General features: G+C 51.1%; 1 protein-coding gene across 1 annotated transcript in view; it reads right to left on the bottom strand.

The window, feature by feature from the left end:
* Nucleotides 1–12650: 12650 nt before the first annotated feature.
* The window catches only part of LOC140426817 (zinc finger matrin-type protein 4-like), a 122134-nt gene continuing 119024 nt past the window's right edge, over nucleotides 12651–15760 (bottom strand). Inside the window, exon 8 of the mRNA XM_072512028.1 lies at nucleotides 12651–13074. Within this exon, the coding sequence (XP_072368129.1) occupies nucleotides 12666–13074 (409 nt within the window). The 3' untranslated portion in view covers nucleotides 12651–12665. The remainder of the gene's footprint in view (nucleotides 13075–15760) is intronic.

The raw sequence follows: 15760 nt of genomic DNA, 5'->3' as shown, positions 1-15760 counted from the left end.
GATCAACACAAAGGGATACACACCCTTTGTCAAAGCCAAAGTGGAAAGGTGGAAGCCATGTGCGATGACCCCCCTAATTGGGGGAATCAATAATATTTCCTTGTGACAGAAACCCCAGTGTACCTAGCAGAAAGGGGCTCTATCAGACTGAATACCTGCCCCCCCATCTATACTGCTTCTCGTGGAATCTCTATATCATCACTGTCTGTGCGGAGTCCGCACGTTCTCCCAGTGTGTGTGTGGGTTTCCTCGGAGTGCCCCGGTTCCCTCCCACAAGTCCGAAAAGATGTGCTATTAGATAATTTGGACATTCTGAATTCTCCCTCCATGTACCCGAATAGGCGCCGGAATATGGCGACTAGGGGATTTTCACAGTAAATTCATTGCACTGTTAATGAAAGCCTGCTTGTGACAATAATAAAGATTATTTTTTAAATTAATGATTAAAATCACACCTGGATCGCTAATGTCCTTTAGGCAAGGAAATCTATCTGGATTACTATCTGGATTGGCTACTTACAGTATCAAACACTTGGGCAGGTCTCAGACCAGATGCACTGCCCCACATCCCACCGTTTGGTTGTGGGACAGAAAATGTATTCAGTGACTCAGCTCACAACTCATCCTCTTTTTCACTCTTCTCCAGAGGTCCCTTTGGACTGATCCCACATGCTATTTACATTTAGCAATCCTATGGCGATTGCTGCTGTGAGGGAGTCGGGCTGCCCTACAATCTCCCCCACCCCCCCAGATCAGACCTCTGTGCTCCTGGGGTGAAACTGTATACAGCTGGCCGCCCTGGTGTTCGGCTGGTTAAGCCAGACCACATCTAGTATGTTAAGAAGGGGGTGGTCGAATACAGCTTCTGACCACTCCAAGCCTCAGTCACGAGACGGCCGTGTTGGGTTCGAACATGTTTAGATGAAATGCGGAAATGGGTGGGGCACGGATGGTGACAGTATGATAGAATGAACGCAGACATTCGGCGTGTGATAATAACGGAAACTATGCTTGGTCCCCCAGGACACCCGGAGACAGCAACCCCAGGATGTCACCCGGCAGATGCAGAAGGCACAGCCAGAACTTGGTGGGATGATTCCTGGGATTGGGGCTCTGACCTTCGGAGACACCCCATTGTTCGACTCCTCTCCCACCTGGCTGTCATGCTGATCCTGTTTACCTTGATCTACCTCATCATCCTCACGGTCCAATTCAGTAGCTGGACAGCAGAGATCATGGAGCGCCAGGACATGGGACCCATGTTTACTGCACGGGCCCCTTTAATCCAGCCAAACCAATGATCACTGGGGACTGATATTTGTTTTGCACTGAGAATCCAGGTTGTCTTGAATATAACCTTTGTAGAACTGTAATTCTTAAGGCCAGCCTGTTTATATTGATCTCCACAACCGTTTGTATGTTTTGCAGTTTGTACCGGACAGTATTCCTCACTTCTGTATCAGATTTTCGATATTGTCCAACCTCTGCATTAGACTACCAATTGTATTTTACAGTACGGACACTTCCATTTCTCTGATCGTAATAGGTCCGTTATGGAATGTATATTTACATTTGTCTTTGTTATTCGTGTATTCTGTATTAGGGAGCTTTGCATGTAGAGTTAGGGTCCTACCTGACGGACAGGTGACTGGGGATAAAGGCATGTATTGGTCTGAGTGCCTGATCCACCATGCTCCGCCTTAAGGATCAGGAGGGGGGCATGGACTTCTGAGATGGCCGCCCGCAAAGACATTGGGCATCACATGGACATGGATGGGCTGCAGCGTGCAAATGTACAAAGGCTACAGCCCAGATGGTGTCTCAGGACATAGAGGTTGAACGCGGGGGGGGGGGGCAATTCAGACCCTCGGGTCTGCTCCGCCATTCGCTCTCTCAACAGCGGTGATACCTTCACCAGCCAAGGAGAGGAACATCCACGCCATCCAGAGGGACCAGAGCCGGGGACACCGACGACCAGCAACAGACATCCAACACTGCCATACGACGGATTCCAGATAAAGCCATATCTGCTCTGTACTTGCCAGTCACCTGGACGTGAAGGTAGGGTAATTCTTGTGTTAGTTTAGAGTGCAATTTGTATGTGTGCGTTCACTGTGTGTGCGTGTAATAAACTATGACCGTATTGAACAACTTGTGGCCATTTGTCCACCGTATACGGGCTACAGACACACACTATGGTTTGGAAGGTGCAAAAGGGGTCAGTGGGGTGTGGGCTACGGGGGTGTGTGGGGTAGGTGTCCACACATGTGTCATGGGGATGCGCAGCTAAGCAGGGTCTCACTTGCTTGCCCACCACTGACATCTACCTCGGTGACCTCCCTTTCCTCCAGACCACCGACCACGTTCAGTGCCCTCTGATCGGGCATGGTGAGGGGAAGCAGGTCTGGTGATCCCCCTCCGGTCATCTCTCACTCCTGGCGGTTGTGTGCGGCCTTCTCCTGGGGTGGGGGGGGTAGAGTTACTGGTGTGTGGGGGGGGGGGGCGGTGTTAGTGCCAGGGGCACAGCGCTTCCTACTCACCCTGGCCGCCATGAGGAGGTTGTGCAGTCTCTTCCGGCACTGCTGGCCAGTCCAGACGATGTTGCCAACGGCACTGACCGCGTCTGCCAATTTCACCCAGGCACTGCGAACGGCGGAGCCTGGTGGCTTTCCTCCCGGGCCGGGGTACAGGGTCATCCTTCTCTCCTCCAGGGGGGTCTCCAGCTCAGCGCCCCTGAACCGTGGCACTGCTCTCCTTCCAGCCATTATGTTGGCTGGGACGGTGTCTGTGGGAGGAAGGATCATTAAGTGAGGCTGCGGCCTCATGTGTGCCAATCACGGACCCGGTGAATCCGGCGCCGTTTCACATGGTACCAGTTGTGTTCCACGTGGCGATGATGCTAGCCCATTTAGAGTTGCTGAATCAGTGCACCTATTGCGCCATTTTTGCTGTCGTAAAACATCACTGTTTCCACGCCGGCGCAGCACTTAGTCTCAAAATCGGAGAATCCAGCTCACTGTGTCTGTGTAAGTTTGTCCTTTCTAAAATTCTAAAGTCAGGGACGGCACGATGGCGCAGTGGTTAGCACTGCCGCCTCACGGTGCCGAGGACCCAGATTTGATCCCAGCCCCGGGTCATTGTCTGTGTTGAGTTTGTACATTCTACCCATTTCTGTGTGGAGTTTGCACATTCTCCCCGTGTCTGCGTTGGTCTCACCCCACAAAGATGTGCAGGGATTGGCACCTTAATTAAAAAAATAAATTAAATAAAATTCTAAAGTCAAGAACTGACAGTAAATGGGACTAAACGGGAGGGTGCACCTCTTATACAGGGCCGGATGTGCCTGGGATACATGTGCCTAGACCTTTGAAAGTGGCAGGACATATTGAGAGCGTGGTTGGCAAAGTATATGGGAGCTTGGGCTTCATACTCCCCTGAAAAGCAGGGAAGTTACACTGAACTTTCATACACTCTGGTTACTATTCTTTATTCTAGTGTCATCTCCTAGTATATTGTGTATTCCTCTAATATTATCTTCTGGTTCCCACACGTCTGCCAAGTAAGTTTAAGCCCTTCCCAGTAGTACTAGCAATACTCACTTATGCATGGTACAGGGAGTAACGTGGAGATTACTACTTGTAGGTTCCCCATTCTCCCTAAATTCTGATTGCAGGATCATGTGCCCCTTTCTGCCTGTTGTTTGTAGAATATGTACCATGACTGCTGGCTGTTCACCCTGTAGCCACCTAAGTTGGCCAACTCCTGATTTAAAATGGCGAACAGCAAAGGCTGAAGGGAAAGTCAGCCAACACAGGCAGAAACCAGCAGGTGCAGGTTTACTGTGTATTAAAACTCTGCAAAAGCCCAGATGGCATCGATACCAGCGTCCATCAGCATAATAATGTAGCAGCCATCTACATACTAATGCGCAATCCCCGGGTGCAATTGAAACATTTGGGATAAACAAAGCAAAGCCAGACTCCTCGGCGCCAGCATGAGCCAACACAAAAGAGGTTAACGGACACCTCAAGACCGCCCATCGATCAGGGAACCGCTCCAGTATTGGAGAAATCGAACCAAGCGATTGGGACAAAGTCCAATCACTTGGGACCAGGTACGGGATCCGCCCGAAAGGCGGGAAGCCCATGGGGACTATAAAGTTAAGCCCCCAAGTTCAACTCGCTCTCTTCTTCCTGCCCGGGTCACCCAGCAACGCGAACCAACCTTGACCATGACCGGTGCAGTGACCGCCGAAAGACCGTAAGTCTTAATTCAACGCTCGCTACGAGATATGCGCTCCTAGCTACCAATCCGTACCAACTTCAAATCCCGCAGACTCACAACCCGAACGAAAGTCCATTGGTTCCCCTGACCTGGTGGGCCAGTCCGAAGTTAAGTATAGGCCTGTTAGTTGTAGAAGTAGCTTAGACGTAGAATTTGTGCATGAGTAGCGATTACTGTGTATAATAAATGTGCTTTGATTTGAATCTTACTAGTCGGTGTCTTGAGTTATTGATCATTACTTGGACTTGAACCTCGTGGACGCTGGAACCTCATAAAGATACCTGGCGACTCGAGAGCAAAGGTAATAAAACAGAGCAATTGAACCAACCGAAAAGTTAGCAACAACCCTCCTCAGGATGCTCTGCAGCTGCTCAATGACAACCTTGACCTTAAATCCAGGGAGGCAACAAACCACCCTGGAATCATGCCTGCAGTCACAGCAATACTCATCTATTCCCCTATCAAATTAAACCTGAATCATGTATTGCGCAAAGTCACAAATGGGCCAAATGCTGTCACTTTCTGGCCTGAAAAGTGCCTCGATCACTCAATTTACTCTGGAAAGCCAAAGGGTCCATATCATCCAGTCTCTGGATCATTACTTATGACCCAAGATGTGTGTAGGAACCCCAGAGAAGTCCTTGGCTGGGAAGTTTGAACTTCCAACCTCCCTTGCTTCCCGGGACCCTCATAAAAGATTTCCAGGACTTCTGGTTGCGGCTATGCGGAGCTAAGTTGCACATTCGGCGGCTCCCGCAAAAACGGACTTTTGGGCTCTTTTCAAGGCCCCCAACAGCACTTTTTCGACGTTTCCTGGTGTGGGAAGGAGACTATAACAGCTCCCTGATAGTATATGGCTTCTACTAGGAGCGGGGCGACTAAGAAGATGGTGGTGGACCCGAAGAAGGTGCGAGGGAAGAAGAACAAAATGGCGGCGTGGATGCAGTGGGCACAGGAGCAACAGGAGGTTATCCAGCGCTGCTTCAGAGAGATTAAAGCGGACCTGCTAGAGCCGATGAAGGATTCCATTGATAAGCTGCTGGAGACACAGACGGCCCAGTGGGTGGCGATCCGCGAGGCTCGAAAAAAGATCTCCGACAACGAGGACAAGATCTTAGGCCGGGCGGTAAAATGGAGGCGCACGAGGCGCTCCACAAGAAATGGCAGGAGCGGTTTGAGAAGATGGAGAATCGGTCGAGGCGGAAGAATCTGCGGATTCTGGGCCTCCCGGAGGGGCTAGACGTGGGGGCCTATGTGGTGTTGCTAACTTTCCGGTTGGTTCAATTGCTCTGTTTTATTACCTTTGCTCTCGAGTCGCCAGGTATCTTTATGATACCGCCACGAGGTTCAAGTCCAAGTAATGATCAATAACCAAATACACCGATTAGTAAGATTCAAATCAAAGCTCATTTATTATACACAGTAATCGCTGCTCATGCACAAATTCTACGTCTAAGCTACTTCTACAACTAACAGGCCTATACTTAACTTCGGACTGGCCCCCCAGGTCAGGGGAACAAATGGCCTTTCGTTCGGGTTCTGAGTCTGCGGGATTCGAAGTTGGTACGGATTGGTAGCCAGGAGTGCCTATCTCGTAGCGAGCATTGAATGAAGACTTACTTCTTTCGGTGGTCACTGCACCGGTCACGGTCAAGGTTTGTCCGCATTGCTGGGTGACCCGGGCAGGACGAAGAGAGCGATTTGAACTTCGGGCTTAACTCTTATAGTCCCCAGGGGCTTCCCGCCTTTCGGGGCGGACCCTGTACCTGGTCCCAAGTGATTGGACTTTGTCCCAATCGCTTGGTTCAATTTCTCCAATACTGGAGCGGTTCCCTGATCGATGGGCGGTCTTGAAGTGTTCATTAACCTCCTTTGTGTTGGCTCCTGCTGGCGCCGGGAAGTCTGGCTTAGTATTGAGTGTCCCAAATGTTGCTATTGTTCCCGGGGATTGCTCATTAGTATGTAGCTGGCTGCTACATTATCATGCTGATGGTCGCTGGTATCGATGCTGTCTGGGCTTTTGCAGAGTTAAATACACAGCAAACCTGCACCTGCTGGTTTCTGCCTGTGTTGACTTTCACATCAGCCTTTGCCGTTCGCCATTTTAAATCGGGAGTTGGCCAATTTAGGTGGCTACACACCCTCCTTGTGACCCTAACGCGAAGCGTGAAGGATCACATAACTACGTTGCTTTCCATTCCCTGACCTGGCGAGCACTTCTTTCATGGCCTCTACCCTGACCATAACTATGCAAAAAAATTTTAACTGACAATTCTAAGGGGCGCTATGTCAAACAGTGACATGCATTACAAAACAAGAAAATGGGAACCTCGAACTATCCTTTTTTCTTTTTTTTTATAAATGTTTTATTGAAATTTTTTTCCCAAACAACAATTTTTCCCCTCTTACAAAGCAAACGCAACAATAATACAGAAATTTTAAACAATACACAAGTAACAAAACCCCTTTATCTTTGACCTAAACTAAAAAAAAAAACCCTCCCCCCCCCCCCCTCCCCCTGGGTTGCTGCTGCTGGTCATCTGTCTTCCCTCTAACGTTCCCCTAGGTAGTCGAGAAATGGCTGCCACCGCCTGGTGAACCCTTGAGCCGATCCTCTCAGGGCAAACTTTATCTGCTCCAGTTTAATGAACCCCGCCATATCATTTACCCAGGCCTCCAGTCCGGGGGGTTTCGCCTCCTTCCACATGAGTAGGATCCTGCGCCGGGCTACTAGGGACGCAAAGGCCACAACGTCGGCCTCTTTCGCCTCCTGCACTCCCGGCTCTTCCGCAACTCCAAATAGAGCTAACCCCCAGCCTGGTTTGACCCGGGCCTTCACCACCCGCGAAATCACTCCCGTCACTCCCTTCCAATACCCTTCCAGTGCCGGGCATGTCCAAAACATATGTGCGTGGTTTGCCGGGCTCCCGCCACACCTCCCACATTTGTCCTCCACTCCAAAGAACCTGCTCAATCTTGCTCCCGTTATGTGTGCTCTATGCAGCACCTTAAATTGAATCAGGCTAAGCCTGGCGCATGAGGAAGAGGAATTTACCCTGCTTAGGGCATCAGCCCACATACCCTCCTCTATCTCCTCCCCTAGTTCTTCTTCCCACTTTCCTTTTAGTTCGCCCACCGACTCCTCCCCCTCTTCCCTCATCTCTCGGTAAATCTCTGACACCTTGCCCTCTCCGACCCACACCCCTGAAAGCACCCTGTCCTGTATCCCCTGTGTCGGGAACAACGGAAATTCCCTCACCTGTTGTCTAGTAAATGCCCTCACCTGCATATATCTCAAGAAATTTCCCCGGGGCAACTTATACTTTTCCTCCAATGCTCCCAAGCTCGCAAAAGTCCCATCTATAAATAAATCTCCCACCCTCCTAATTCCCAACTGGAACCAGCTCTGAAATCCTCCATCCATTCTTCCTGGGGCGAACCTATGGTTGTTCCTGATTGGGGACCCCACCAGGGCTCCCCGCACCCCTCTCTGTCGCCTCCACTGTCCCCAGATATTCAATGTTGCCGCCACCACCGGGTTCGTGGTAAACTTTTTAGGTGAGATCGGTAGCGGCGCCGTCACCAGCGCCTCTAAACTCGTCCCTTTACAGGACTTTCTCTCCAGTCTTTCCCACGCCGCTCCCTCACCCTCCATCATCCATTTACGTAACATTGCCACATTGGCGGCCCAATAGTAATCGCCCAAGTTCGGTAGTGCCAATCCTCCTCTGTCCCTACTACGCTGAAGGAACCCCCTCCTTACTCTCGGAACCTTCCCTGCCCACACGAAGCTCGTGATGCTCCTGTCTATTTTATTAAAAAAGGTCTTAGTGATTAGTATAGGGAGACATTGAAATACAAATAAGAACCTCGGGAGGACCATCATCTTAATTGCTTGCACCCTGCCCGCCAGCGATAGAGGCTGCATGTCCCACCTCTTGAAGTCCTCCTCCATTTGTTCTACCAACCGTGTCAGATTAAGTCTGTGCAAGGTTCCCCAGCTCCTAGCGATCTGAATCCCCAGGTATCGGAAGTTTCTTTCCACTTTCCTTAGAGGCAAGCCTTCTATCTCTCTACTCTGGTCCCCTGGATGTATCACAAATAATTCACTCTTCCCCATGTTTAGCCTATACCCCGAGAAATCCCCGAACCCCCTCAAAATTCGCATAACCTCTATCATTCCCCCCGCTGGGTCCGACACGTATAACAATAGGTCATCCGCATATAACGAGACTCGGTGTTCTTCTCCCCCTCTAATCACCCCTCTCCATTTCCTGGAGTCTCTCAACGCCATGGCCAGAGGTTCAATTGCCAACGCGAACAACAATGGAGACAGCGGGCATCCCTGTCTTGTTCCCCTATATAGTCGGAAATACTCCGATCTATGTCGACCTGTAACTACGCTTGCCGTTGGAGCCCCATAAAGAAGTCTAACCCAGCTAATAAACCCGTTCCCAAACCCAAACCTCCTTAACACTTCCCATAAATACTCCCACTCCACCCTATCAAATGCCTTCTCTGCGTCCATTGCCGCCACTATCTCTGCCTCCCCCTCCACTGGGGGCATCATTATCACCCCTAATAGTCGTCGCACGTTAACATTCAGTTGTCTCCCTTTTACGAACCCTGTCTGGTCTTCGTGCACCACCCCCGGGACACAGTCCTCTATCCTCGATGCCAGTACCTTTGCCAACAATTTGGCGTCCACGTTCAACAATGAAATGGGTCTATAGGACCCGCACTGCAACGGATCTTTATCCCTCTTCAAAATTAACGATATCGTCGCCTCCGACATCGTCGGGGGTAGAGTCCCCCCTTTCCTGGCCTCATTGAACGTCCTCACCATCAACGGGGCCAACAAGTCCACATATTTTCTGTAATACTCCACCGGGAACCCGTCTGGTCCTGGGGCCTTCCCTGCTTGCATGCTTCCCAGTCCCTTAATAACCTCGTCCACCCCAATCGGTGCCCCCAGGCCTACCACCACCCGCTCCTCCACTTTCGGGAACCTCAATTGGTCCAGGAACTGCCGCATCCCCTCCTCTCCCTCTGGGGGTTGAGACCTATACAGTTCCTCATAGAAGGTCTTGAACACCTCATTTATCTTTCCTGCCCTTCGCACCGTGTCTCCCCTTTCGTCTCTAATTCCTCCTATCTCCCTCGCTGCTGCCCTCTTTCGCAATTGATGAGCCAACAGGCGACTCGCCTTTTCCCGATATTCATACCTCCTCCCCTGTGCCTTCCTCCACAGTACCTCCGCCTTTCTGGTGGTCAGAAGGTCAAATTCCGTCTGGAGTCGTCTCCTCTCCCTGTACAATTCCTCCTCCGGGGTCTCTGCAAATTCCCTATCCACCCTTAAAATCTCCCCCAGTAATCTTTCCCTTTCCTTGGCCTCTGTTTTCCTTTTGTGGGCCCCAATGGAGATCAGATCTCCTCTGACCACCGCTTTTAGTGCTTCCCATACCACTCCCACAGGGACCTCGCCGTCGTCTTTGACCTCCAGATATCTCTCAATACACCCCCGCACTCTTGCACACACTCCCTCATCCGCCATCAGTCCCACATCTAATCGCCAGAGTGTTCTCTGCTCCCTTTCCTCTCCTAATTCCAGGTCCACCCAATGTGGGGCATGATCCGAAACCGCTATGGCTGAGTACTCAGCTTCTTCCACCCTAGAGATCAACGACCTTCCCAAAACAAAAAAATCTATCCGGGAGTACACTTTATGGACATGGGAGAAGAAGGAAAACTCCCTAGCCCTAGGTCTAAGAAATCGCCATGGATCCACTCCCCCCATTTGGTCCATAAACCCCTTAAGTACCTTGGCCGCTGCCGGCCTTCTTCCGGTCCTTGAGCTGGATCTATCTAGCCCCGGGTCCAGCACCGTATTAAAGTCCCCTCCTAAAATCAAGTTTCCTACCTCCAGGTCCGGTATACGCCCCAGCATCCGTCTCATAAATCCCGCATCGTCCCAGTTTGGGGCATACACATTAACCAACACGACCTCCATTCCCTCCAGCCTGCCACTCACCATTACATATCTACCTCCGCTATCTGCTACGATGTTCTTTGCATCAAATGCGACCCGTTTCCCCACCAAAATGGCCACCCCTCTATTCTTTGCGTCCAGTCCTGAGTGGAACACCTGTCCCACCCATCCTTTCCTTAGCCTAACTTGGTCCGCCACCTTTAGGTGCGTCTCTTGGAGCATAACCACGTCTGCCCTTAGTCCTTTCAAATGCGCGAGCACTCGGGCCCTTTTTATCGGTCCGTTCAGGCCTCTCACGTTCCACGTGATCAGCCTCACTAGGGGGCTACCTGCCCCCCTCCCGTGTCGACTAGCCATTACCTTCTCTAGGCCAGTCCCATATCCCGCCTCCGCACTCCCGCTCGCTCCCCCAGCGTCGCACACCATCCCCGCCCACCCACTCTTTAGCCATTTCCTTTTGGATTTCCGCAGCAGCAACCCAGTTGTCCCCCCCCCCCCCCCCCCCCTCCCCCTCCCTCCCCCCCTCCCCGCTAGATCTCTTTCTAGCATGATTGCTCCCCCCATATTACTTCCGTAAGTCAGCTGACTTCAACTGACCCCGGCTACTCCTGCTCACTCCTCGACCCCCCCCATGTGGGGAACTCCCCTCCGCCTTGCGCCTGTCTTCCCGCCTTATTCTTTCTGGTGCGGGAACATCCCTTTACCTGACCCGCCTCTTATGGCGCAGCTCCCTTTCCCCTCCCCCTCCACTTCCCCATTCTCCAACTATGTCCCGTCTTTCCCCCCTCACCGGCGCCCACATTTCCCCAATGTCTCCCCCCTTCCCTGTTTACTTCTCAATTAACTTCCACCGTAACATTAACAATAACATTTCCTGCAGCATCAGTCCCTCAGTTCCGATCCAATTTCTCTTCTTTGATAAAGGTCCATGCTTCCTCCGCCGTCTCGAAATAATGGTGTCTCTCCTGATACGTGACCCATAGTCTTGCCGGCTGCAGCATCCCGAACTTCACCTTCCTTTTATGCAACACCTCTTTGGCTCGGTTGAAGCTCGCCCTCCTTCTCGCCACCTCCGCACTCCAATCCTGGTATACCCGTACCACTGCATTCTCCCATCTGCTACTCCGCACCTTTTTAGCCCATCTCAGGACCTCTTCTCTATCCTTAAGGCGGTAAAATCGCACGATTATCGCCCTGGGTGGTTCTCCCGCTTTTGGTCTTCTCGCCGGAATCCGATTTGCCCACTCCACCTCCAAGGGGCCCGTAGGGGCCTCAGCACCCATCAGTGAGCTCAGCATTGTACTTGCGTACGCTCCACAGTCCACTCCTTCCACACCCTCAGGGAGACCCAGTATCCGAAGGTTCTTCCTTCGCGCTCCATTTTCTAGGGCTTCGATCCTTTCAGTGCACTTTTTATGAAGTGCCTCGTGCGTCTGTGTCTTAACCGCCAGGCCCAGGATCTCGTCCTCAATATCTGTCACCTTCTGCTCCACCACACGGAGCTCTGTCTCCTGGGTCTTTAATGTCTCCTTAAGCCCCTCAATTGCCTGTAGCAACGGGGTCAGCACCTCCCTCTTCAGCAGCTCCACGCACCGTCTCACAATTTCATGCTCAGGCCCCCATGTCGCCTGCGCTTTCTCCGCCGCCATCTTGTACTTCTCTCTTTCTGACCCTTTGGTCGACGATTCCTCGCGCTGCAGCCGCCGCCGCCGGTTTTTTCCTCCTTCGTTTGGGGGGGACTCCCTTCTCACACGCCCCACACCGGGTTGCGTCGTCGAAAAATTCCCCGTTGGGGCTCTTAAAAGAGCCCGAAGGTCCGTCGGAGCTGGAGCCGCCGAAGCGTGCGGCTAGCTAGGCATCACCGCAACCGGAAGTCCCTTCAGTGGCCTTGATGAGGTCTTTTCACAGTTGTTCCCTCTGCTGCTAGAATTCACTTTTGATACAGACCCTCAGGTCAGCTTGCAGCTTTAAGCTTGCCCTTCCCCCGCCTGCATGCTGGAAGAGGCCCTGTTTATCCTGCAGTTGCAGCCAAATCTTTTACTGTTTCTGCGTGTGTCTGGCAACCAAGAGACATACCCTTCCTGGGGGACACTGTCGGGGGAATATTGCAGCCTTCTTCCCACACCGGGAAATGTCAAACAAATGCCGTGGGGGCCCTGTAAAAGAGCCCAAAAGTCCGTTCCAAGCAGGAGCTGCCGAATATGCGACCTAGCTCTGCATAGCCGCACCCGGAAGTCACCAACCTCGAACTATCCTTAATACACTATACTCACTTAAACATTTCATCACTCTAACTTCCTCAACCATACAAACAAAAATCATAGCAGTTTGTACACATTTTCCTGGCTTAGCAGTCAAGCTCAGGATTGTACAATTGCTCATGAACATTTCTTTATTTACAACCAAAACGCAAACGAGTGCTCTTTATTATAGATTGCGGGGTCGGAGGTCTGGTCGTATCCGAAAATAGGGGATCTGATCCTATATACCGGGGTGAGAGCCATTTTCTCAGACGCATAGTCTGCACGATGCAGCAGAGTATCGCCAATACCAATAGGGATTCTATCAAGTAGGACAGGGAGTACCAGGTTATAAACCTGGCACACCAAGATGGTGTGGTGTCGCTGGTGACTGGGCTCTGGGTGCTGTGGGGAAGTGAATCATTAACGGCTGGGGGGCTTGAGGTCATGGGGTTCGCGTATGCGTGCAACCAAATGTCCATAACGATGAGCCACGCGGAGGATGTCCTCATGGTTCTTCTTCTTTCACTTCTCTTCTCCGGTCCTGGAGCTTCTGGAGTTCTGTGGAATCAAGAATAATGTCTGTTACTATCTTGGTTTAACATCTCGTATGATAGTCTGTCTGTCCTTTAGTGCCAATTACTCCTTTTATAATTGGTCACTATGTGTGACCCCCTCTTATTTTTTTCAAAATCCGAATTTTAGGACAAGACACACTTACAAATAATGAACCAGTGCAAGCCGTCTCGCAGACTGTGCGGTTTACCATCCAAATGTTTCAGGATGTAAATAGCATATGGTTGGCAACCTAGGGGTTACCTGAAACAAAACAAAACTTTTTGAACTAAAAATTTCCAAAATGAGGTGCGTATGGGCCGCGACGGGTAAGAGTTGGATGGAGTCCCCGGGTAGGACGGCTACCAATGCCGTGTCTCTCCTCTACCTGAGCATAGCTGACCAGGGGGGTTCCCAGGCAGGGCGGGTCCCAAGCCGTTTCTCCACTGCCTGAGCAACCGACAAGAACGGGCAAGAAATGTAGTCATCGTGGGGGGATGCCGTATTGGTTCTACCTTCGAACCAGAAGGGCAGTTATGAATGGGGGTCTGGTATCTGTCGACAGACAAGTTCCGCTGAACTGGCGTCTGAAACCTTAACAAGTCTCTGCAGACAAACTAGTTCCTCTGAACTAACGTCTGGCCAATAGCAAGTCTCTGTGGGCAAGTCCTCAGAGGTTTCGGCCGAAAAGGCGTGGGGCAGTGAAATTTCTTTTTCGGGTCTAACATACAACATGTAACAAACAGTACAAACAACGTAAAACATGTTGCAGGTTCCATCAGAAAGGACACCGTTTTCTCCCAAGCGGTTCCTTTTAAAACATCATCTGGACACCTCAGTTATCGGCTGCGAACAGGGTCGCAAAGGGGTTCTCGTTTAGGGAGTCAGACTCAATGTCGTCATCTTCTCCCGGATGCCAAACTCTTAAATGTATTAGGGCTGGTTGGTATGATTTCGGGTCGCTCTCGTCATTCCGGATGAGTCTGAACGAATTATCTCTGTGCCAGTAGGTGGTGTCTAGTTGTGTGGGGACGGAATCGGGGTCCTCATGGTAGGTCGATGGTCGGTGGTGGGGTTTGTTTAGGAAAGTGATCATGAAGGGACCACTCGAATCGTGGTCAGATTCACTGGGTGTGGGTCCTGTTGCATGGGGATAGTAGGGAGGCGTGCTGTGGCTATCGTCCGAGTCACAGTCGCTGTCTCAGCTGCTGCAGTCTGTGGGTGTTCCGGGGCGGAGTGTATATTTCGGGGGTGGAGTCGAGGTCGAGTCTGTGGCTGGGCTGGACGTGGCAGGGGATGGTAGGGTTACGTTGGCTGTGGGCAGGGTGTAGTGTGCTGCGTCGAGCATGACGTGGTGTGCGTGGTTAGACTGTGTTCCATATGCCTTCAGCTGGTTGATATGGAACCACGCAGTCTTTCCATTGGGGTACTTTATCTTGTAGACGGAAGGGCTTACTTTGTCCGCAATGGAGTATGGACCCGAGTACTTTGGTGACAGGAATGTGCTGGGGTCGTATACGGAGAGCATGACTTGCTGTCCTACACTGAACTCAGTCGCATGCACTGTCTTCTCGAAATAAGCCTTGCTCTGTTTCTTCCTTGTGCCCAATTTCACTGCGGCTGCTAGCTGAGCCGTTTTAACATTTTCCACTAATTGTTCCACAGCTTTTCGTGTGTGAGGGCCGTCACTTCGGGGCTGGTCAAGTCTAAACCTAACAAAAATTCTGTGCCTCTCATGGGGCGTCCGGTCATGAGAGTGTGCAGCGTGTAACCTGTAGATGTGGAAACTGTATTTTGCAAAAACATCAGCGCAAAAGGGAGGACTGAGTCCCAAGTGGTGTTGTTTTGCTGGACCATTTTTCTGAGGGTGGATTTTAGGGTCCGATTCATGCGCTCCACGATACCACTCGACTGTGGGTGGTATGCTACGTGGAATTGTTGGGTAATGCCAAATATCGTGAGGACGTTCTTCATGACACCTCCCGTAAAATGGGAACCTCGGTCGGATTCAATGCTGCGGGGGAGTCCACATCTTGTAAAGATGTGGTGGGTCAAAATCTTGGCTGTGGTCTTTGCAGTGTTCTGGCTGGGAATGCTTCCACCCATTTCGTAAACGTGTCTATCACCACGAGTACATATTTATAACCATTCCTGCAAGGGGGCAATGGTCCTATAAAATTAAATTGGAGATTAGTCCAGGGGTCATTAACGGGTTGGGTGTGACTGAGTTGAGCCTTTTTGGCATATCTGTCCGGATTTTCTGGGTACAGATAAGACAATTCTCGATGTAGTGATTAACATCGTCCTTTAAATTCGGCCACCAGCAGAGCTGCCTGAGGTGGGCTGTAGTGGGATCGATTCCCTGATGTCCATGACCGTCATGGAATAAACAAATCAGTTGATTCCTCTCCTGTTCAGGAACCACATAAAGGGTGTCTTTTAACACCACACCGTCATGTGTGGTCAGAGCATTTCTAAACCTCTCGTTGGGTGCTGGATAGTTTCCTTTTAAAATCTCCCTGAGATTGCTGTCCTGCTTCTGGGCCTGCACTAGATCCTCGATCTTAGTCTGCGAGACCTGAACTGCATTTACTGGTGCCCTTTCGGGGGGGGTGTCCAAAAATATCCATGCCTGGAACCTGCTTTAGCCAGTGCGTCGGCTTTCACATTTCCAGGGGGGGAGGAACGATGG

This window comes from Scyliorhinus torazame, chromosome 7, assembly GCF_047496885.1.
Source record: "Scyliorhinus torazame isolate Kashiwa2021f chromosome 7, sScyTor2.1, whole genome shotgun sequence".
Taxonomy (NCBI): Eukaryota; Metazoa; Chordata; class Chondrichthyes; order Carcharhiniformes; family Scyliorhinidae; genus Scyliorhinus; species Scyliorhinus torazame.
The sequence above is the reverse complement of the archived record's forward strand: the minus strand, read 5'-3'. Positions and strand labels throughout refer to the sequence as shown.